Here is a 23,519-nt window from a genome sequence, read left to right on the forward strand (position 1 = left end):
TCTCTCATCTGTATGGCAATGAGACTGGCTGTCTCTGAATGTAGTTGTGAGAGGCAGATGCTTAAGAAAGGTTAGTTCCCTTCTTCTTGTCTGAAAGAGTGTGGCGTGTAAGGAAAAGTCACAGGTACTTTTAGACTAAGAGCGTATCGTGCAGGGATGTTTGAACATTCTACCTGTGGTGTCCTATTGGCTAGAAAACACCAAATCCAACCCCAAGGGTCTCAACTTTTTCGGAAAGCTGGTTGATTCTGATGTATGCTTCACTACTTTGGAATTTGCCAGTTGTCAAAAATGCCCGAGGTCTTAGTGCAGTTACCCAAGTGCCCCTCCTCTGGGCACCAACAGAGTCATCCCCTTACTGGTCCAGAAAGAGACTCATGTTCCCTCTACTGATCCAGGCATTCAGATTTATCAGGTGCCCTTTAAGAGTTTTACATCAGCTAATGCCCTTCAATTGTCCCCCTAATGAGAAAACTCCCTTCTAGAAGGGAACTGCTTTGCTCTAAGTCACAAGGAGAATCAGTGGAGAAGGAAGGCCTTGAACTTGACTCGTCCTCCATCAGACATCCTTCCTCACCAAGATGAGTGCTTCTGGGAAACAGGAGCCGATTATTCATCTCTGTATCAATAGCACTCAGCCCACAGCCAGACATGGAAAGATGCTTATTAAGGATTTTGTTGAATTTATGAAGGAATAAAACTGGTTCCGAGATAGGGCTTTGAGCCGATATTGGAAACTGCTAACCACCTTCTCCCCAGGACGAATAACTTCTTTCTTCCCACCTCCTTTCATTCCTTCAACAGGCATTTGTGTCGCAGGTGCAGCTATAGGTACTGGGGGTGCAGCAGTGAACCAACAGGCAATGTCTCTGACCTGGTTGGAACTTAAGGTTTAGCTGGGGAGACAGATACTAAACAAGCAATCAAATCAATATGTAAAGTGGTGCTGGGCAGTGATGAAAACCAGAAACAAGAAAATAGCAGGCAGTGTTAGGGCAGGGGTTGGTGGTGGCTTTCTTATAGAGGTGGTCTGGGAAGGCCATATGAGTCCTTAATGAAGTCAGGGAGACAATCTAGAAGATCTGTTCTGGGTAAAAACTCTGTAGGCACAAAGGACAACAGGTGCAAAGGCCCTGAGGCAGGAGGTCTGTGTGGCTGAAGAAGAGAGGTGGAGGGGGAGGTAGGCGATGATGTCAGAGAGGGATGGAAGGTGGTGCAGATCCCATAGACCTTTGACTTTGGCTTTCAATGAGATGGGAAACCACTGAGGATTTGGAGAAGAGAAGCTCCCCAAGATGATGTATTTAAAAGGTTCCTTTGCCAGGTGAGTTAAGTGGAGTGGATTTTTTCCTTTTTTTTTTTTTTAATGAGTTTACTAGTTTTAAAATGAAATACATTCATGGACTTAACTAAGAATTTTTTACTTCTTTGGAGACCTTACTCAACCTCTCTCTCCTTGATCCCTGAGGAGCAACTGGGCGCCTCGGCCTCAGAGCCCCGGGAGGGAGCTGGGCCATCTTCGGTTCAGGAGTCCCCTTCCCTCTCTTCTTGCCCACAGGAGGCTGGAGCAGAACTTCTTCAACTGCAGCTGTGACATCCGCTGGATGCAGCTGTGGCAGGAGCAGGGGGAGGCCAAGCTGAACAGCCAGAACCTCTACTGCATCAGTGCCGACGGCTCCCAGCTGCCCCTCTTCCGCATGAACATCAGCCAGTGTGGTGAGTGAGCCGCCCGGCCTGCAGCCCCGAGAGACGGGGCTGCACATCAGCCCGGAGGCCAGGGCCTTCCTTTCCCACTGCCCAGCCCAGCTCCTCCAGCCTTGAACTCTGCACTGGGTGCAGGTCTGGCTCTCCTCTTCCCTCCTTGGTCATTCCTGTCCCTTCAGGAGCCAGCCGTGGGAAGGTTGATTTCAGGGATGTAGAAAGGTGTTAAATGTGTCCTTTCTCATCGGACCAGAGTCCTTTCTCTCTCTGAGTTACCTGTCAACCACACCTGAAGGGGTGTATGTCCAGGTGTGGTCTCTGAACCTCCTGTAGCAGGAGCATCTAAGGCACTTTTAGAGGAGATGTCTGGTCCCAAGCATAGACTTAATGAGATCAGAATGTCTGGAGATGAGTATGGAAATCTGAATTTCTAGCAAGCTCCCCAGAGGAGTCTGAAGCAGATCACATTTTTGAGAACCAGTGCCAGAAGCGGAAGATGCCATGTGACTTCATGGTTAGAACTGCATTCCTTGAGCAACTGTACCACCCCCACCCCCTCGCCGCCATGGAAGAGAGTCCAACTGCATGAGCTTAAATTCTGCTGGGGAGGTGGTGAGAAGCTTCTGGGACTTGGGGGGCTTCCAAGAGCTCAAGCAGTCTGTGTTGGAGTCATTATTGGACAAAGTAAGATGTGCCATCCTTGACTCCATGGATGGAGTCTTGGTAGTCAGCATCTGCCCATCTTTTCACCCATCCTGTTCTCCCTCCCAGACCTCCCTGAGATCAGTGTGAGTCATGTCAACCTGACCGTACGAGAGGGTGACAACGCTGTCATCACTTGCAATGGCTCTGGCTCGCCCCTGCCCGATGTGGACTGGATAGTCACTGGGCTGCAGTCCATCAACACCCACCAGGTAGGCGTTCTGGGCTTGGGCCCCATCCCCTCTTAGTCTTAATGAGCTAAATCATGAACAGAAGCAAGTGATGTGAGAGTAAGGAAGAAGAGGAAAAGTTTGTGGTCCTGTTTCAACAGGAAGAAACACTTGGATTCCATCCAGCTGTAACATTTTCTAGCCAATTTGATCTTTTTTTTAATTGAAGTATAGTAGATTTCCAATGTTGTGTTAGTTTCTGGTGTACAACATACTGATTCAGTTATATATATATATATATATTATATATATATATATATATATATATGTTCTTTTTCATATTCTTTTGCATTATAGATTATCACAAGCTATCGAATATAGTTCCCTATGCTAAAAGTAGGACTTTATTCTTTATCTGTTTTATATATAGTAGTATCTGCAAATCCCAAGCTGCTAATTTATCTAGCCAACTTGATATTAAACATGCTGCTAAACATCTCTGTACCTTACTTTCCTCATCTGTAAACTGGGCATAATGCTACCATTCACCTCACAGGGTAAAGGTGAGGCTTACCTGAGCTCTTGACTTTAAAGAGCTTGGCACTTGGTCAGCGTGCATTCATTGGAAAAGTCTCCTTTCCCTTCTGCTCAATTTTCCTTTTAATTCCTAATGGTGTTTGGGGATTAGGTGGGGGAGCCACCCTTATAGAAACTGTTTGATTGTTGTCTTTTTTATTGGGGTTTTAGACAAATCTGAACTGGACCAATGTACACGCCATCAACCTGACGCTGGTAAATGTGACGAGTGAGGACAATGGCTTCACCCTGACATGCATTGCAGAGAACGTGGTGGGCATGAGCAATGCCAGCGTCGCCCTCACGGTCCACTGTGAGTGGGCACCGTTGTGGCGGGTGGCTGTGTACCAGGGGGATGTCAGCCCAGGAGGCTGGGGCTGTGTCTACCAGGAGGAGCAGACAAACTCTTATAGGATAGGACTGAGCAAGTCAATCCTTGGCTAGTAACCCCAGAAAGGGTGTCCCTGTCCCTCAGAAGATGATGTGCCTCAATCTCATCTATGCTTTTACTCCTAAGTTGGCCCAAGTCTGCCTTTTATTAAATCCCTAAAAGGTTGTGAGAGGGAACCCTCCAGTTGTGGTGGACCTAGGAAGTTTGGGTGAAGACAGACATCTCTTCCCCTCTTTGGGGGCGGTGGTCAGGTGGAGGGACCTCTGATTCCTTCAGTCTTTTTGGAGCTGGGTGGGGAAGAATTGGGATTCCCACCGCCGTTCCTGGAAGGCTGCTCTGGGACACAGGAGGCTCTGGGTCCTGGCGTCAGCTGGCCTCTTCCCCCTGGCAGACCCCCCACGTGTGGTGAGCCTGGAGGAGCCGGAGCTGCGCCTGGAGCACTGCATCGAGTTCGTGGTGCGCGGCAACCCACCGCCCACGCTGCACTGGCTGCACAACGGGCAGCCGCTGCGGGAGTCCAAGATCATCCGTGTGGAGTACTACCAGGAGGGCGAGGTCTCCGAGGGCTGCCTGCTCTTCAACAAGCCCACCCACTACAACAATGGCAACTACACCCTCATTGCCAAGAACCCCCTGGGCACAGCCAACCAGACCATCAACGGCCACTTCCTCAAGGAGCCCTTTCCAGGTAAGGGCAGAGCCACTGCAGGGTGACCATTTCCTTCCAAGAGCTCGGGGAACGGGGCGTGGTGGCTTTGAGAGGAGAAGCAGCAGCTTCAACATGAATGTCGTCATCACGGCAACCGAATGCGTGTGGTGTGGGACGTATTCAGCCACCACCAGCATCTTGCATAAACTACATAAAGTCGATTTTCTGATAGCTGTTACAGTAAAATCTAAGACCTGCTCAGAAATACACAGGTGTGCATCTAAGGGCACATTGTGTTATGGTAGAGAAAGCGGGAACTCGAAAGTTGGACAGGAACGATGGAGAATCTGAACCCAGTCCTTTACCGGTTGGGAGACTCTGGGCGTGACAGTTTCCCCCAGTTCCTTCATCTGTGAAGTGGGCATGATTGTACTGCTCCCATAGAATCTTGTGGCTTTTAAACGACTTAAAGTAAACAGAACACATGTCACAGGCTTTGGTAGACAATGATGGTGCAATGACCCTCCATTGCAACGGACTTCAGAGTCTGTCCCGTTCAACCCTGCACTTAACGTCTGAGTCAGCAGGAACCTCTTCCTCCTAGCTGGGTAGCAGAAAGGCCTTGGCGGGGGTCTAGGCTTCCAGGTCCGTGGTTCCTCTCCCCTCCAGTGCCGTGGTGAGCTAGCAGGGGTGGGGGTACTGATGCTGGCAGCCTGTGATGGTGCTGATGTCACGTGGACGAGGGGTAGGAATTAAAATAATGAAAGGGCTTTGTTTGAATATTTGAGAGGTAACTCTGCCTCTGTCTGGGCTAGAATATTTCATATACTTCCTTGAAGTTGGAGGAGAAGGAAACACTCCAAGAGTTTAGTAAAAGTCATTGCAGCATCTCTTGGTGAGTTCAGCAGTTGGTAAGTTTCTGTCAGTGAAGCCATGTGTCTTTGATGACCTTGGTGATTTCTGCTGGGAACAGGCTAGAGGACCTCTTGGCCTTCAATTCCTAGAAATTGGTGGGGGGGGGGTTCCTAATGAGATAAAGAGGGTTGGAAAGACGGATATGCCACACACCTAGACACAGACAGGTGGAGGACAGTGAAAGCTAACCCTTTGCAACAGCTGCTTTTGTGAAGGTGACTTGACAGCTTACAGATAACCAGAGGGGAGCAGCTCCGAGAGACCCTTTTAGTCTTAGTGCAAAGAACCTAGAACTTTAGAGGTTTTGAGAGAAACTCTGAAGAAATGAGGCTGCCTGGGAAGCTAAATTCTTTCAGCTGAGGTCCCGGGGATGATGGCGCCTCTGCTCAGGAGAGGACTGAGAACGTGCTGACACTTGAGGCCATATGGTCTGACATTTTCAGCATCACCCCGGTACGCCCAGTAAAAGGTCCCACTGTGGGCCACACGAGCTTTGTAGGAGCTGGAAGAGTCCTGGCCCTGGCCCGCACTGTGGAGGCAGCGGCTTTTAGATACAAGAATTACTTTGCTCTTTAAGGGCCATAAAGTCAGGCTAGGCCTTGTTGGCCTAAAGGGCTGGAGTGGCCCTTTGCTTTGCTTGTGCCCATTTGGTGATTAGACAATGAAATCTGTTTTTAAGGAGGAGAGTCTACACTCCATGATGGGTGAGGAGTTAAAGCCCCCCAAAGTAATGCTTCTGTTTCCAAAGGGAAGCTCTTGAGGCCTGGACAGACTAGGGAGCCATGGAGTGCTCAAGAGGGAGAGTGAGCCACTCTGGCTCCTCCCCGCAGAGGGTGTCTTGTCCGCGGGGCAGCAGGGTCCCTGGGAATGCATGGTAGGCATGGCTTTTCCCTTGTCCGCCATCCCCTGGGGAGGGCAGCAGTTTTCTGCATCCTCCCAATTGTAGACACCTCCTCTGTCCCCAAGAGACACAGCAGCCCCTCCTCGTCATCTCTAGATATTCTCGTCACCTTATCAACTCTCCTCCAGCCAGTGGTCCTCAAAGGATGGTCCCCAGACCAGCAGCATCAGCATCACCTGGGCGTGTGTTAGCACTCAAATTCTGGAGCCCCACCCAGACCTACTGAACTAGAAACTCTGGGGTGGAGGGGCCCAGCAGTCTGAGTTTTAACAAGCCCCTCAAGTGACTCAGCTGCTCCCTCATTTGCGATCTGCTGTCATGACATTTGGTGGACTCCAGCCCTAGAGAGGGAGGGCAGAGTCTCAGAGGAGCTTGTAGGGGAACAGCTGACCCTAAGTGGGGTCCTCAGACCCATATACACCCTGCCAGGGCCGTCCTGTGTGAAGGTTTGCTTGGTTTATGAGCCTAAAGGAATCAATGGATGATGAAAAGGCGGTGACAGGGAAAAGATGGGCCGGGCGTGTCAAGCAACAAAATATCTAGACATTTAAGGGAGTAAATTATCCAGGGGAACAGGCAGTAAACCCTGCACCTGCTGAGCCCTGGGTACAAAGGCTCTCTGCGGCTTCCTGCTCTCCTGCCGTGAGGGTGTGGGGACATCGTATTTGTCATCTGCCCCCCTCTCACTCCCAGACAGCAGCGCATAGAGATTAAGAGGAAGGATTCTGAGATCTGACAGACCAAGGGGCCAGTCCCACCTGTGGCCCAACCAGATGGGCAGCCTCGGCTCCGAGAACGGGGCTTAGCACGTGGTTGGCTAGAGGGGAAGGATGATCACTGCCTCTGCTGCTTCATCTGTGAAGTGGGAACGATAACCAGTGATCGCTCCCCCTAACTTGCCCTGGGGATGAATGAAGCGCTGCTTCCTCAAAGGTTGTGGTGAAGATGAATCCACACACAGTGGGTTAACCCACCCAAAGTATCTCCCACAGTGCTTGGCACAGAGTGAGTACAGAATTACTGTTTGTTTTTATTAAAAAAACACACATGCACACCTTCAAGGGCAACAAAAGGGGATTTGTTTTAGGGGAAAACACAGAGATCACAAAGGTGAGGGTCTCCTTTCCTGACTGCTTAGGGGCCCGAGACCCATAGAAGAGGTTTGATTGGAGTGAATGTATTCAGGGGGGCGATCTGCAAGTGCTGAGGATCTCCTCAGAGCAGGACATTGAAATAAAAATGTTCCAGAAAAGCTTTTTGTAAGCTGCACATGCAGTACAAATGTTGATGTTTCCCTCTACATTTGCGGAGAAGCACTAGAATGTTCAGCATGGCATTCAGCCTGAGTGTAGGAACCAGTCCTTGGAAAGACTGGCTAGGGAGGTCTTTTCTAGAAGCACCGATCACCTGTGGTGATTACCTCTGGTGTTCCAGGACCTTAGAGGGGCCGTCAGGAGGGATCTGGGCATGAGTGGGAGCCGTGAGGAATCAGGGATCTGGGTGACAGGGGAGTCTGGGGATCATGTCAGGGTCGAGGTGGTACCTGGAAGGCCACCAGGTGGGGTCCTTAGATGATGATGTGCTAGAAGGAGGAATGTCGCCAAGGGTGTGTGTGTGTGTGTGTGTGTGTGTGTGTGCATGCACAAGCACATGTGCTACAAATATCTGAGAATACTTACAAAACGTTTCTGAATAAGTGAGCTGCCGTCACTCCTGAATTCCCCTTTTGTACTTGGCCAGGAAGTCTCTTCATCAGCACAAACCAGAATCCCCTCAGGGCCCTGGTACAAACAGTGGGAGAAACCATGGCCTGAGTGCCCTTAGCCACGTCAAGGCGGGTTTCCTTCCTCTAAGAAGCTTGTTGAGCCTAGAATGTGGTCCCAACCTGCTGGTGCTGCGGGAAAGGAGGCAGGCGTTGCTTCCCTCCACAGTTCACCAACCAGCATCTGCATGTGGCCTTCTGTGTGGGATGGGCAGAGCATGTGGTCGCCTGGCGCGGCTCCCTCCTCCCTCCTCACATCTAAAGCCAGGGATCACTTCTCGTCGTCATTTCCCAGTCCATCTCTGTCTGGACACAAGCTGCTGCCTCTCTTCTCCCTTCTCTGGACCTGGCTGGCTTTTCCCACTGGGCCTTTCTTGAGGAGTTTGGGGTCTGAAGGAGGTGTGGTCTGGGACTGGAGGGCACACGTGCCTTGCATTCACACCCAGCCTGCATTTGGATTCAGATGCTGTACTGGCATACCGGTCCAGCCGTCCTCCCAGCCTGCTGGCTGGGGCAGAGAGGAGGACCACTCCTGGATAGCATCCTCTTCCAGGGTGAAGTTCCGAGTCCTCCCACAGGTTAGAGAGAAACTAACCAGCCAGGAGGTCTGGCTGTTCCAAGGCTCGCGTGCTTCCTGGGTGCTTACACATTTCCAGGCTCCTGAAAAGGAGCTGAGTATTCATAGGCTAATTGAGAGATTACAGGGTTCACTGTCTTGGCCAAAACATTTGGCTGACATGAGAATGTTCTCTAAAAATGAGAGCCGTAGGAGAAATATGCAAGTCAGTGTTAACTATGAAATGACCTGGCACCTCTCTTTTCTCAGGCTCTGAGGCCAAGGCTAGGGCCCCCTCTCCTCCATCTTTCCCCCACATCAGGCATCTGGTCACCTGAACTTTACAAGAGGGTGGTGGCGTGAAGGGCACGCTTGGGAATTTGAAGAGAGCTCTGTTGCTCTTCCCCCAAACAAGGCAAAGTGGATGATGAACAAGTCATCTATTAACGGTGCATTTACTGTGAATAGGAGTTTCTCTAAAGGCCTCCTTCACAGAAAGCATCATTTTCCCCACAGGTAGTTAGAGAAGAATGTTCGCGGGTGCATCCTTAACAGAGCTATGACAGCCGTGCCTGTGAAAGCTTAGCCAAGGGCCTGGTCAAGAGGAGACCCACAGTGAATGAATGAATGAGTTGCTCTTATTTTTCAAGATGTGGAGGCTCGTGGCGGGGGTGGGGGAGGTGTGGTGTAACGCAGTGGTCCTCCAAGGGACCAGCAGCACCAGCATCACCTGAAAATTGGTTAGAAGTGCAAATTCTCAAGACCCGCCAGACCTCCTGAATCAGAAACTCTGGAGTGAGGACCAATAATCCATGTTTTTTGAAAAAAAACTTTCTTTAAAAGGTTTTTAACTTTTCATTTGGAAATAGCTTGAGATTCATCCCCCAAAAGTTACAAAATAGTACAAAACCTTCCTTAGATCCTTCCCCCTGCTTCCTCTAATGTTACCATCTTACGGAACCACAGCACAGTGATCAAAACCAGGGGAGTAACACTGATACAACCTTCATGCCTAATCTACAGACTTTATCTAAATTTTATCTTGTCCCACTGCCGTCCTTTCTTTCTCTGAGGTCTAGTCCAGGACTATTCACTGCATTTTGTTGCCATGTTATTTTACTCTCTTTAAATCTGGAGCAGATCCTCAGTCTCTGTCTTTCACAGTCTGTGCACTTTTGAAGACTCCTCACTAGCTATTTGCCAGCACCCCACTGTTTGTGTTTGCCTGATGTTTCCTCACAACTGAATGCCAGTTATGCATTTTTTACAAGAGCACTGCAGAAGCGATGCTGTGCCTTTCAGTGCATGGCATCGGGGGTACACGGTGTCTGTACATCTTATTACCAGTGATGCTAACTTTATCACTTGGTCAGGATGGTGTCTGCCAGGTTTCTCTAATGCCCAGTGACTATTTTTTCCTTCCATAATTAATAAGCACCATATTTTGGAGCTTTGTAAATATCTTGTTTCTTATCATTCTTTCACACATTAATTTTAGCATTCATTGATGATTCTTGCCTGGAACAGTTATCACTGTGCCATTTTTCAATGATGACTTTTCTATTTCTGTCATTTCCTCTACATTCATTAATTGGAATTCTACTGTAAGAAAAAGCTTTCTTTTCTTCCTCATTTGTTGATTAAATTACCTATTTATATCAGTGTGGACTCCTGGGTATTTATTTTGTTCTATGAATTATATAGTCCATGTATTAAGTTGCTAGGGCTGCCATAAGATAGTGCCAGAGACTGAATGGCTTACGCAGCAGAAATTTATTTTCTCACATTTCTGGAGGCTGAAAGTCTGAGATCAAGGTGTCAGGATTGGTTCCTTCTGAGGCCCTTCTCCTTGGCTTATGGATGGCAACTGTCTCCTTGTGTCTTCACATGGTCTTCCTTGTGTGTGTCTGTGTCCTAATCTCCTCTTATAAGGACACCAGCCATATTGGATGAGTGCCCACCCTAATGACTTTAACTTAATTACCTCTTAGAGACCGTGTCTCTAAATATAGTCATAATCTGAGGTACTGAGGGGTTAGGACTTCAACATATGAATTTTGGACAGATATAATTTGCCCCATAACAATCTATGAATATCATCATTTATTTTGTTGTTCACTTTGTCCCCAGTTTGGCCTTTGGAAATCCCCTTGCATTGGCTCCCATGTCATTTCTTCATGCCCCCATTAATTTCTGACTGCTTACTTTCAAGCACCACAGAGTGGTTCCCAGCTCAGACTTGGATTTGAATCCTGCTCGATCCCTTCTTAAATGAGTGACATTCAGTTAGTTACTTAATCTCTATAAGCCTGTTCCCTTTTCTGTTAAAAGGGGATAATGCTATGCACCTCCTAGGGTGGCTACAAGGGTTGAGTGATGTGTTACGTAAAGCATTTTGCACAGCCTCTGGCTCACAATCAATGCTCAGTAATGATTGGCTTTCATTATTAGGTGAGGCATTTCTAAAGGCCAAAGATCAAATAACACATTTTCATCTGGGGAGCAGGCAGATTCTAGAGGGACTCCCAAGAATGTCTCAATGACCTACTAGAATAAACTCTACATATCGATTTGAGGAATTGTGTCTTGAGGTCATAGCTAGAGTTTTCAAGGAAGGCCCATGAAAGCCCATCCTGCAGCGTTTCTTCTTGACTCTAACATACCACCGACATCCCCAGCACTCTGGGTACTTGAGGGAGGGCGGGCTGTGGGTGAGACGGTGAGTCTGGATTTAATTCCTCATCTCACAATTTGGTTTCTAGTCTCCAAGTGGGCCAGGCCACCTTCCTGGAAACCAGGAGTTTTAGCTCTTATTCCTTCTCCATTTGGAAGACCACTTGCTAAGGAGGTGGGAGAGTGTGGGGGAGGCGTGACGTGTCAAGCCTTTTGCTTTGCGGGATCACGGTGAGTGGGAGAGGTCATAGCTCTTAAGAAGATCAAGTGCGACCGTTTGGTTTTTATTACCTTTGTTAATGATCTCTTTGTCTTTTTTGCAGAGAGCACGGATAACTTTGTCTCTTGTAAGTCTCTTTTATGTTTTCCTTTGAAACTGATTTATTCTGATACATTTGGTAACTACTGAATCCAAATAGCTCTCTTTCCCATTCCACCACCATCCCCAGGCCCATGGCAGCTGAGAGCACCTGAGTGAAAAGTGAAAGGGAACTGGAGAGTAGGAATGCTTCTTGGGCAGTTCCAAGCCTACACCTCTCGGGCAATCACTCGGTGCCTCAGTTTCCCCCAGGGGGTTTTCAGGGGTCTGACCGTGTGGTGGGTCTTCCTACCCAGATGGAGAGGGGTGGTGTCAGGAAGGATGTGGGTTTCCCGTGCCCCAGTGGACCTCTGCTGAGCATCTCAGTAGTTCTTGCAGAGAGAACGCCGAGCCCATGAACCTGTTAGTGTTTGTCACCTGCTTTGAGAGCCCAAGAATTTGGCTGGGACCCACCTCGTGTGGAGCTGTGATTGATAGGCTCGCCTGTCCTCAAATAAGATTACTGAAGGTCAGTTTACCAGCAGTTTGGGGCCAGGGCTAGACAATCCCAAAAGGATTTGCTGTTTTGCTCATGGGCCCTGGGGGAACCTGTGTTTATTCCTTTTCCTCTTCTCCGCCGTCGGAGAGGAACGGCCACCTGCGACAGTAGACAGTCCTGCTTAGCACACCCCTGGCTGTCTGGCACGGATGTAAATACCATCTGTGATTCCTTTGTTTGTCCCCCCAGAGAATTTCAAACGGGGGCCATCTCTTGACAAGGAGGTGGTTCTAGATGGAGGACAGGCGGATGCCTGGCTTCCCACCCAGGCCGTGCTGGAAGAGGTGGTGCTTCCTAGTCAGATGAACTTGTGGCTTAACTGAGGCTGCCATTGTGTTCTGAAATCTGAATTAGGGGACTGGATAGTGAGTAGTTTAGGGGAACACGGGCCTCCTGGATCTCACTGAAGAGTGAAGAGGGGAAAAGGAAGGGTGTGGAGAGCCAGGGATGGGAGCAGGCACGCCTGCGGCAGAGAGGAGCCACGTGCCGGCTGCAGCTGCTGTCACCAACAGAATGTGCCGAATCCAGACCCTGACCATCATCCCAAAACGTTCTTCCCCTTCTATCTGTCCAATAGCTTATGGCCCACATTGCCCAGGTTACACTGTTTACTCTGGGATGAGGGTCAGGGGATGGAAGTGAAGGTTCTTTATATGCACGGAGCCTGTCCTCAAGCTGTCAACACCTGCCAGGCAGCCGCACCGGGACCTCGTCTCTAAGGACCGTTGCAAAGCCTGGAGGGGTCAGGCAGTAAGAGCCTGGCTTCAAGGGAATGCTCTCCAGCAAGAACGTTCAAGGGGACTTGGGAGGTGGGTAGGGACCATGGCTGAGGCTCTTGTGGCCAGTGAGCTCACTACCCTCCTCCTTTTCTGTTTGGTTTACAGTCTATGAAGTGAGCCCCACACCTCCTATCACTGTGACCCACAAGCCAGAGGAAGACACTTTTGGGGTGAGTCACTTCTTGCTCAGGAGGAAGGTGATTGCTGATGCAGTGGTTCTCAGTCTTCCGTTTTAGTAGCTAACTTTTTCCAATATCGCCTTACGTGAAACTCTGGTATGTATGGCAGTAAGAGGCTGTGATGAATGCCCTCCTTTCAGGTGGTTGAAATCTTCCTTGTTTGATGAGAATAATTCATTGTTTGAGGAAGTCTTTGAGGATCTGCTTTAAGCCCTAGGGCTTGGAAGGGAACAGTTTGAAAACGCCCACTCCACTAGGAGCCAGCTGGGCTCGATTCCGAGGGAGCTGTTAACTGTACAGCCTTTTACAAAATTCAGAGTTTCCCAGGCCATCTCCCACCCAATGCTCCCATCCTGCTGTCTCAAAGCCTGAGATTTCCCTGGGGAGGAAAGGAAAGGGGTCTTTTTAGAGTCCAGATCTCCTGGAACTTTCTGGATAAGAATATTATGCAAAGAATGTCAATGTGAAGGTGCAGAATTTGCTTGCCAACTAAAACCACAACAAAACAACGGACAGAAGCCCCTCTGGACTTGCCCTTGCCTCTCTTAAGATGGTCCCCAGATGAGAGGGGCTCAGAACACTGAGTCACAAAACTCCCTCTAATCAATTTGGGTAATTTATTTTTGATGTCCTTAGAGTCTCACAAATTACTTCCTCTCAAGACTTATACTCAGTCTGAGAAGTTCTGAAGTTTGCTGAAGTTCTGACAGGGCCACAGTTGCCACCGTCATAGGACGGTCCTCATCTGCGCGTGCACGTTAGGTCGTCCAGTACTCAGACTTTCTGCGACTGCTCTTGACCGTCTGGTTTTGGCCCCTCACAGGTATCCATAGCGGTCGGACTGGCTGCTTTTGCCTGTGTCCTGCTGGTGGTTCTCTTCATTATGATCAACAAGTACGGTCGACGGTCCAAATTTGGAATGAAGGGTAAGGTGGGAATTTTCGTTTGCGAGGGTCTCATGGGGGAAACGTGGCTTCTTGTGATGAAAAGATGCTGTTTTAATCTCTCTTTGCGCTCTGAGAGGGCCTCTGGTGGCGGGCTTTGGTGGCCCTGGTGCAAACACCTGTCTGCACCATTATTATTGGTAATGATGGATTGAAGGCAGTGCTGACGTCTGTGAGGACCAAACTGTGGCCCACCTTGTTTTTCTGTGACTGCTGAATACACTTCTTAGCTGGGCTGGTGCAGTGAGGATGATTTGGGAAGGAAGGAAGCTGGATTTGAGGGCACATGAAGAGGGCTTAGCTTTCTCTTTATTATTGGTGAATAAGACTCTTGGTTTGAGTAGCGTGGTTTTTCTCTTGTCTGCATCCACCCTTGGAGTTGGAATGAGAAGGTGTTAGCATTGCTAGACGTAGGGTGGTGGACTCTGGCACTGAAAAGTTGCCCATGCTGTGGTATCTCAGCACGTAGCTCTACACAGAGGTCCAGAACAGATGCCAAGGGCAACACGATTGCTAAATCTGCTGGCCGGTTTCCATGACACAGAGCATGCAACCCCATCACAGCCTGGGTGGGGTGGGCGATGCGGCTCTCCACCAAGTCTTGGATAAAGGGACTGGCACGAAAGGGGTTAACATGGTGAATTAGCATCCATCTGCCTGGTCCCAGGATGGATCTGACCAAATGGCTCAAGAGAGGCTGGGTACCAGTTCTTAAACAGAAACTTGAATTTCAAGACATACTCCCAGCTGGGGTTTCCATTTGTGGCTGATGTGAATATAAGATGGGTAGGAAGGGCTGATGAAGGCTTCAGCAAGCCATCAGGTTCCTGAGCTAGGCTTCGGGTTGGAGTTTTCTGGTGAGATTATGGGCTCCAGAAAGATGCTTTTCTATGACTTCTACACATGAGCAGGCGTACGTGGTGGGGGTCTTGGCCTGGGGGCTCAGGACCTGAAGGGAAAAGCGTGAATGAGATTCAGGCGGATAATGGTCCCCAGAACTTGCATGCAAATGTTTGAGTGTTTGTTCATGGCGGGGAAGGGGTGGTGAGGGGTTAGGAAGGAACTAGTCCACAGCTTCTATTGTATTCTCAAAAGAATCCGTGACTCTCCTGCAAGTTTAGAACCCTCAAATATAGCAAGAAATTTCCATAGAGAACTAGAAAAGCAGAAAACATGGGGGCAGACTGCCTGGCTTTCCAGAAGCCTCCTGCCTCTGCCCTCTCCTTCTGCTCTTGGTTAAGCTGAACAAGTCATGGCAAAGCAAGCCAGGTTTTCTTGAAGCATATGAAATATTTCGACCAAGAGAAATACGTGTACGGGCAAATTATAAAACTGCTACATGTGGAAGTCTGGCCTGAAGCCAGATGGCTTAAACAAGAGGAGGCCCCTGTCAGGTACCTTGGGGGAGCTGTTTTATCTGCCACCATCCCATGTGCCAAGCAGGGCTTCACAGGTTTGGAAGATCAGCGACCACTAGGCGAGCTCTGAGTCTTCGATCTTAGAGTAAATGTTGGGCTCCTGCCTTTGAGGACCTGGCATTATTATTGGTGCAAAATTTTCCTACCATGGGAGAAACTTCCCTTGCTCTTCCTCCTCCCACCTGAGAAAGCACTGGGGCCTTGACCAAAGGGAAGAATGGGACATTATTCTCTCCCCGCAGGAGGCGCGCCACCAGCTGAGACCCTGCGACAGGCTTGGCAGCACTGTGAGAGCAGATTTTTCCTATTAATTGTCATCCGGTTTCTGGAACAGCGTGTCCCCATGTCGGATGGATTAGGCGGCACCCAGGGCAGTGCCTCCCCCTCAGCTGTCCTCAGAGCCTCTCCCAGCCCCTGCTCCCCTCTCTCAGGCTGAGCTGCTGTCACCGTCCCTAGTTGGACCACAGGAACGTGTCTGTGAGGTTGGAAGTGAAATATCCCCTCTTTCAAAGTCAGGCAACCTGAAGACATTCAGCTAGAGTGAGGCAAGATGAGATGATGTATCAAGGCTGACCTTGTTTAGAATTATGCCTGCATCTTTCCGATCTTTATTAGGCCTGATTGTATTTACTTCTCATCTTAGGATGAAATGGCAGATGCCCCAGGCTGCACACACCCTTGATCTTTTATTGCCAGTGGGCATCCCAGGCCAGAAAAAGAGCGAAGGTGTGGGTACCAGAAGTCCCTCAGTTCTGACTCAGACAAACCTCCATCTCTTCATATCCCCCGCCTTCCTCAGCTTTGAATTTTCAAATCTGGGTTTGAATCTGCGGTGTCACTTAATTGCCCTTTGTTTCCAGCCAAGTTACTTAACTTCTCACGGCCTTTATTTGCTCAACTTCAAAACGATGGAATGATACCTCCTCCTTGGTTGGGTTGCTCTGATTGTTGAGAACCACTGAAAAGAGCCCCTGTGGTTTTACGTTTTCTTCTTCTTTTCTTTACGAATAAGCCTTCCCAGGCTTCTTTATTGTCCTTCCAGGAAGGGCTGCCCTCCCTCCTCTTTTGTCCCACACAATATTTAGTAAAAACGCTTTCTTTCATTCTGCCCTAGTCCTCATGCATTGTCGTTATTTTGCTGACACATCATCTGTCCTGTTAGACCAGGAGCGACTTGTCGCAGAAACCCGCGATCACTCAGTCCAGCACGCCTGAGGCTCCGCCTGGTGTTTGACAAATGGTTGTTGAACTTAGAAATAAATAACTTTATTTTTACTCATTATAAAAAGCGCAGCTTGTTAATCAGTAATGGGCTAGTTAGGGCTTATTTGGAAATCCGAGATGTCTGGGCAGTGGGAAGCGGAGTGGGGATGATCTGGGAAACTCATAAATAATTCCCACCAGCCACATCTGAGGGCCTGGAACACAGTGTGTGGATGAGGAGGACTTATTAAAATGAAACTTTCTCAGAAGTAAAAAAAAAAAAACAAAATACGACGATTAGGATAACAAACACTCACATTCTTACCACTCAGTAAAAGCAGCTGTTACCCCTTTGTTTTCTGTTGCATCTAATGTTTTATTCTTATTACTGATACAACTTAAATGGCTTTAACTGTCACCTGCAGTCCCGTTTCCACTCCCATTTCCATAGGCGGTCATTAGCCCAAGTTCACAGCGCATCCATCAATCCACTTGTTTTTGTCTCTCTCCCTATAACTCGTCCTCTCTTTCTCTGTTATCTCTGCGCACCTGCCCTCCGCCTGTGCTCTCTCCCAGCCAGCCCCACAGGCTGCCAGTTGGCAAGTGTCTCCACCCTATAGCAACAGTAGTGGCCAAGTCTGGTAATCAACTTGTTTTTATGATTCTAGTTAAATATAAGCATATACATATTTGCATATATATTGGGGTTTTTTTTGTTTCATTTTGTTTTGTTCCTCAGATCACGATTGCATTTATTCACAGACATCTAGAAAACAATCAAAAGTATCTCTCTCTCTTATAGAGTTTATTAATAAATTTTATTTGGACAAGAGAGCTTGTGTCTTGACAGTTTTAAACGCCATGATTAAAGACTGCAGCACTCCCAGGAGTGGTCACAGATCCGTACGGTATGGGAAGAAATGCATACAGAGGCATATATATGAATACATATGTGAACGCACTTACAAGAGGCCTTACTTTGTGTACGTTGTAATTTATACACATGTTTGTAGCCTAAGCACCCTCCTGCATCCTTGCTGTATTTACTTGTCGTGTGTTGGAGATCTCTCCCTGCTGGTATGAACAGGCATTCCACTGGGCACCCATTTTATGGGAGATCAATATAAATAACCAGAGCTTATAGAAATGAACTGAAAATGCATTGTCTCAGACACTTTTCTGCATTATCAACTGCCATGTTGTTGTTCAGAAATTCTGGCCTGGGGAGAGGTCAGGATTCCGCCCTGTGGAGGGCGTAGGACTCCAGCTCATCTTCTCTTGTGATCACAAAGGTTCTAAAATGGGCCTGAGTGTACAGCGGGGGTTCTTTGGACTGTTGATGAAGCCCTATGCTTTAGCTTGTTAGGGGTGATCCTGAAAGTGTCTGGTGTGGTGTGGGCACTGACCAGTCAGAACACACGCCAGCCCTCCTACTGGAGTAGGGAGCTGGGGGCTCCCTGCCATGCCAGGTGTTAACTCATGATCATGCTGGATCATGGGCTGCTTGGGGGGTGGGTGGTTGGAAGGTTCAAGGCGGGGGCCACTTACTGGGAGGTACAGAATTATCGAAAAGTATTCCAGTATTTTAACAGCTAATTACGTTTTGCCAGGGACATGGCTCAGAATTTATGCCATGCTCATCCTCATATAATACTTAAAAATCCTACATAAAAAGATCATGACAGTCGTCTGGCCGAGCCCTCCAGCATCAATATTTACAGCTGAGAAACTGAAGCCCAGGAAGGGCCAAGAAAGGAGGTGACTTGCTGCGGTTTCACAGCCTGGTTAAGCTGAGTTAGGTCTAGAATTCCCTTACTTTTCTCATCCACTTTTCATGGCAAGTAGAACCACTAGCTCCTTGGTCCTGGCTGCCCCACCATGAACATCCACTCTGCATCTGCCATCTTTATTTCACATGGTTGTTAGAACAATAACCAGGTAAAAGATGCCAGTGTGCCTTTAAATAATTAAAGATGTCCTGTGATTTTTCATCTGTATTTATTTAATGGAGAAAGAAGCCAATGTGTGGGTATTTTGCAGCCTGTAAAAAGAGCACACATTACTTAGTCTCTCACCTGACTACCTCTTAAGCATCTTTAAATACTTACAGAGCAGAGATTCTGTGGGAGTTCACTTCATACTTCTTGGCTTCCTTCTACTCCCAGAGAGGAAACAGAATCATGCTTTGTTAGAGTTCAAACAGCCCTTAGACTTATTAGGCTAATGTCCCCATTGTACAGATAAGGAAACAGACCCAGAGAGATGCAGTGACCTGCCAAAGCACACGGACAGCTAGAGCAATGCTGGCCTGCTTTCCCACATGCGTGGTGTGTGCAGAGAGCCTGGGAGGGTCTGGGAAATGAAGATGGATTGTGAATAAATCAGCCCCGCTCTTCCAGTGCTTTGTCTAATTATTTGAATGCTGTCCCACTTCAGTGGGACTTGCAACAATGTCTCTTATGAGTCTACTTTTCTCAAACTGGGACACGCCTGGCCTGGGGAAAAGATGGAGGCTGATAGAGGAGCCTTGCTTTCCAGACTTAGAGGGTTTCATCTCTTTCTGGACATGTTGGGATCGATGTGGCAAGGCAGCGGAAGCTGGAAGGCTGGGAAGGAAGGGAGTTGAGAAAGGCTGCTTGGGCTTCTGGTAGTACCTTAAGTGTTTTCATCTGCTTGCCTTTCATCCTAATGGTTGGATGTGTGCTGGTGCCTCTGATGAGCCTGTAGATGGGCACTCCAGGACTTTTCCATTGGAATTAGTGTCCATTAATAGGTACTTAAAGTGAAATGGTTGCCTATTTGATTATGATTGGTGGTTATTAACATTTTTTTCCATAAACAGATGGTAAATGTCCTCCGAGAGGATTGTAGAATCATGCCAGAATCTTGATTTGGAGGGACTGGCTCCTGCCAAAGATCTTGGGGGCTTCTGCCCACATCGAACGGTCTTGTTATCCCTCTGGTTTGACTGCTTGGTTAAATGGAATGATTAGACTTGGGAAGGAGTTATATCTGCTCTCTCTCCTGACCTTGGAACGTCGAGAAGGGGTTCTTCCAGCTGGATGGAGGTAGGGCTGGGAGGGATCCCGGACTCCTAAGGTCTGATGCTCTAACTGGCATTTTGTCCTCAGCTGGGATAGAGGGTCCCTGTGTCTAGAGCCGTGAGCACAGAGCCAGAGAACTGATACAATGAGAGGGGGATAGATAGATGTCCTCTGAGTCTCTGTTGAGAGGGAACCTGGACCATGCATGAAGGCACTGTTGGTGCCATTGATAAGGCAACTTCTTTTGCTCCCAGAAATACACTTATCTGGCCTCAATTTAATAGGGGATCAGAAGCCAAGAGCAAGACAGAAGTGAAACTGAGTGGAGAACTTGGGTTTCCTGACTTCCTGAAATCAGTCCATTCTTCCATCTTGCTTGTTTTTCTTTCTCGGTTTCTTTTTCTATCAAAGTATGTAAGGGACGAAGGTACCTCTGGCCTTGGCAATGACCCTGTACTTGGGACCCCTGGTGGAAGATGACTCTTTGAACGTGATTTTGAGAGTAGCATCTGGATTCATGTCCTATATTGTTATCCTCAGGTCCCTGGATGCTCCTCACAAATGTTCCCATGCCCTCTCCCTCTTTTCAGACTCCTTGACAGACCCTCCCACCCAAAAGAACACTCCTAGCCTTTATTCAGGTCTAAATAAAATAGGTTAGGTATGTGGCCAATCCACAGGCAGGACACAAAGTAATCAAAGCCAGGAGCCTTCAGCGTCCCTTCTGCTTTGAACTTCAAGTTACCGGTTGTAGAGGAAGCCCCCGCCCCGCTTGGTGGCTGAGCTCTAGAATGTGGTGTCCTGAGCTTCGAGAAGAAGACTGGAAGGCAGTGTGGGTTTTCTGGCACGCCTTTGCTGCCCTGTACTTGTGGGATCTTTGCAGGTGTGTGCTGAATGGTCCTAGGAGTCCCCGCACTGTCACTGTTGGTCGTGTTCCTCTGTCTCAGGGCTCCAGTGCTGATTCTTTTATCTGAAGGGAAATCCCCAGAAATCGGTTCTGATACAAAATGTTTCTCCTCTGTAGCTACCTGCTAGCTGGCTGTTCTTGGCAGGCCCCACATCCTGTTCAGCAGGGCCAAGGATGGCCAATATGCTTGGCTCCGTAGCCAACGCGATTGCCTCTCTGATTCATCTGAATTTGGCAGCAGAACGTGGTTCTTACTAATCCGTGCCATCGCAGCCGGTTCCCACCAGGTTAACAGCCCTGCGATATCTACAGATTAGGAGTTCTCAGCCTTTTGTCCCCTGCTTCACATGTGACAGAAGACCATCAGTCCTGTGCCTTGTGCACACCTGCAGGTGCCACCTGGCTTTGGGACAAATGCTGGCCCTTGCAGCAGTTTCACACTTAGGAAAAATATATCCGAATACGAGTTAGCGAAAGAGATTTTTTGAAAACTAGGAATACAGTCAAATCCATACTAATTTTTACTCTGAAAAAATTCACAAACATTAGTATTTTATTATTCATCCAAAGTCCTGGTGACACACCTCCTCACAGATCCAGACATCTGACTGTACCTGGCACCAGGATGGAAAACTCAGAGGGGCAGGACCTGCCAGCCTTGACTTTCTCACAATGTTCTTGGCCCAACATGGTTTACACCCCTGCAAAGTCAAGCTGCAGAAACTGCTCCAGCAGATCCCCTTGTCTTCTCACGGCACATTCCTTCCGTCTCCCGTGGGTCCTGGGGGACTGAACTTGCCCAGAGGAGGAATGACCACAGGCTTCGGCTAATGAGAAGCTTCCATATGGCTGCAGTGCCTGAGCCCCGGGCTTCTGTGGCCCATTCTCCTGTGGACTCTGCAGAGACTTTAGGGTGTCCAGACAGTGGCTGTCGGAACCACAGGCAGCAAAGCTGAGAGATCAAAACAACTGTTGATGGGGAAACATGATTTTGGACCAAGGAAGAAAAACCGTGCACTGAAAACAATGTCAAACAAGCGAACCGCTGCAAATCCCCGGCCCCAGCCCGTCCTCCCTCCGCCGCTCTTGTGCAGTGCATCCATCCTGGGGGATGAGCTGGACCAGGTAGGGGAGGGGTGCACCGCAGGAGGAGGAAGAGCAGCCTTCATCCCTCTGGGGCTCAGCCACCAGTGGTGTCTGCCACCTGCTAGAGCTTGGAGCAAAGAGGAAGAGCTTCTGGTTGGTGTCTTCCTGGCTCTTTCTCTCAGAGGGTTAGTGATACCCCTCTTCCTCCCTTCCATGATACCCCGCTGTGTTTAGTTTCAGAGAGAGTCACCAAGTCCCTCTGGCGCTCATACATTTATTCTTTTCTCTTGTATTAATTCCGCTGCCATAAGCCAGAGAGTGATTTGCTAGCATCCTCACACCAGTCTCCAAACCACCTTCCTCCCTGATAGGACCTGCTGCCTAGTTTGTGGGACCCAGTTTAAAATGTTCAAGAAGTACTAGAATTTCAAGACAGCTGCAGCAGAGAATTATACCCCAGTTGTGGGGCTCTTCTGAGGCTGGTGTCAGGACTCAGGCCCGTGAACCCAGCTCTGCTCCCATGTGGTCTCAGGCCCTAGGGCCAGAATCTTTTCTGGAATGGCAATGAGATAAACAGATATATCTATGCTTCTTTTTTAGAGAAGAAACTTGGATTTGGGGTAAAGATAAGCGTATCAGCTGATTTTCACTTCTATTCATAGCAAAGGGAGAGAACAGAGGGCGCTGGGAACTTTTGCGGACGTGCTGTGTGCCAGACACCCAGCATACCCATAACATTCAGTCTATAGGCGCCTATTCTCCCCATTGTAAAGGCGAGAAAGCGGCTCAGGGCGGGTGAATTGCCCAGTGTCATGTGGCTGGGGAGTGAGGAAACCAGGTTTTAAACGAGGTCACTCTAAATCAATGGTTCTCAATCTTAGCTGCACGTCTAATCATTTGGTAAAATTGTATGACTCCCTCAGCCCAGGCTGCACCCCAGACCGATTAAATCCAATTCTAGAGGTGAAACTCAGGCCTGGGCATGCTTTTTTAAAACCTCGGCAGGGAGGGTAATAATAGCTTGGTGGTGGAGCTCATGGTTAGCATGCATGAGGTCCTCGGTTCAATCCTCAGCACCTCCACTGAAAAATAATAATAATAAATAAATAAATACAATTTAAAAAAAACTACCTTGGGTGATTTCAGTTGTGCAGCCAAGTCCAATCTGCAGCTGCATATTTAATGAGCTGCCCAGGTCATGTTTGCAGTCTGTGGACCAGGGTGTCTGATCTCCTTGGGAGCTTGTTAAATGTGCAGATGCCTGAGATTCATTCCACACCCACTGGGTCAGATCAGGGGTGACGTGGGGCACAGGCAGTCTCTCTGGGTGACTCTGATGCTCACTCAAGTTTAGGAACCGCTGTCTTACACCTGTGCAGAAACAACAGATGATGACATGGCCAGGGATTCTCTAGCTGTCATGTGCAAATGAATGTGGGGGGTGCTGGGGATCTTGAGAAAGGCAGATTCTGATTGAACAGATTTGGAGAAGGACTGAAGAAGCTTCCAGAGGGTGCTGCTCCAGGGCCCACAGTTCAGGTAACAAGGGACTAAGCCACTGGAGAAAACCTTAGTCTTGTAACCTGGGGACTTCGGTCACATTTCCGTTTCTTCCTGTGTATCGTTAGCAAAATCAGCCTGCCTCAAAGGCTCACTCTACTAGCTGGAATAATGTGACTATAAGATTACAAAACTAGAACCATGACTTCGAAGGCATTTTCTTTCTACTCTCTTTGGGTAGATAAGTCTCGCCTCTTTCCTAGAGCAGTTTCTGTACTGACTTCCTTGATTAATAGCAACTGCTACCTCCTTCCACACAAGGGCACTTGTGCGCCCTGCTGCCTCAATTGATCTCAGTTCAAGGGTGAAGCCCATTCACACAAGGGCTGGAGGCAGAGCTCCAGGGAGGCCAGCAGTCAGTGGGCAAGCAGGCAGGCATTTCCAGCCCAGAGTTCCTTGTGCTGCTGGGGCAGGCATTCCTCTCCTCTTCTAGAAATTTCTATGTCCTGTTTGCTCTTCCTCTCACTGCTGCTCTTGGACGTCATGTTGGGGGCTATGGGAAATGAGCAGCGTGGGCTGCAGGCCCTGGAATGGATCAGGCATGTC

At 48.6% G+C, this 23,519-nt stretch overlaps 1 protein-coding gene across 9 annotated transcripts in view; it reads left to right on the forward strand.

Annotated features, from left to right (window-relative positions):
• The window catches only part of NTRK3 (neurotrophic receptor tyrosine kinase 3), a 342,122-nt gene that overhangs the window by 109,594 nt on the left and 209,009 nt on the right, over positions 1–23,519 (forward strand). For all 9 annotated transcript variants that reach the window (XM_032469115.1, XM_032469111.1, XM_032469113.1 and 6 more), the window contains 7 exons: positions 1,559–1,716; positions 2,473–2,615; positions 3,321–3,462; positions 3,932–4,228; positions 11,320–11,343; positions 12,738–12,802; positions 13,635–13,737. In XM_032469115.1, coding sequence (XP_032325006.1) covers positions 1,559–1,716; positions 2,473–2,615; positions 3,321–3,462; positions 3,932–4,228; positions 11,320–11,343; positions 12,738–12,802; positions 13,635–13,737 — 932 coding nt within the window. The remainder of the gene's footprint in view (positions 1–1,558; positions 1,717–2,472; positions 2,616–3,320; positions 3,463–3,931; positions 4,229–11,319; positions 11,344–12,737; positions 12,803–13,634; positions 13,738–23,519) is intronic.

Source organism: Camelus ferus, chromosome 27 (assembly GCF_009834535.1).
Source record: "Camelus ferus isolate YT-003-E chromosome 27, BCGSAC_Cfer_1.0, whole genome shotgun sequence".
NCBI classification, from domain to species: domain Eukaryota; kingdom Metazoa; phylum Chordata; class Mammalia; order Artiodactyla; family Camelidae; genus Camelus; species Camelus ferus.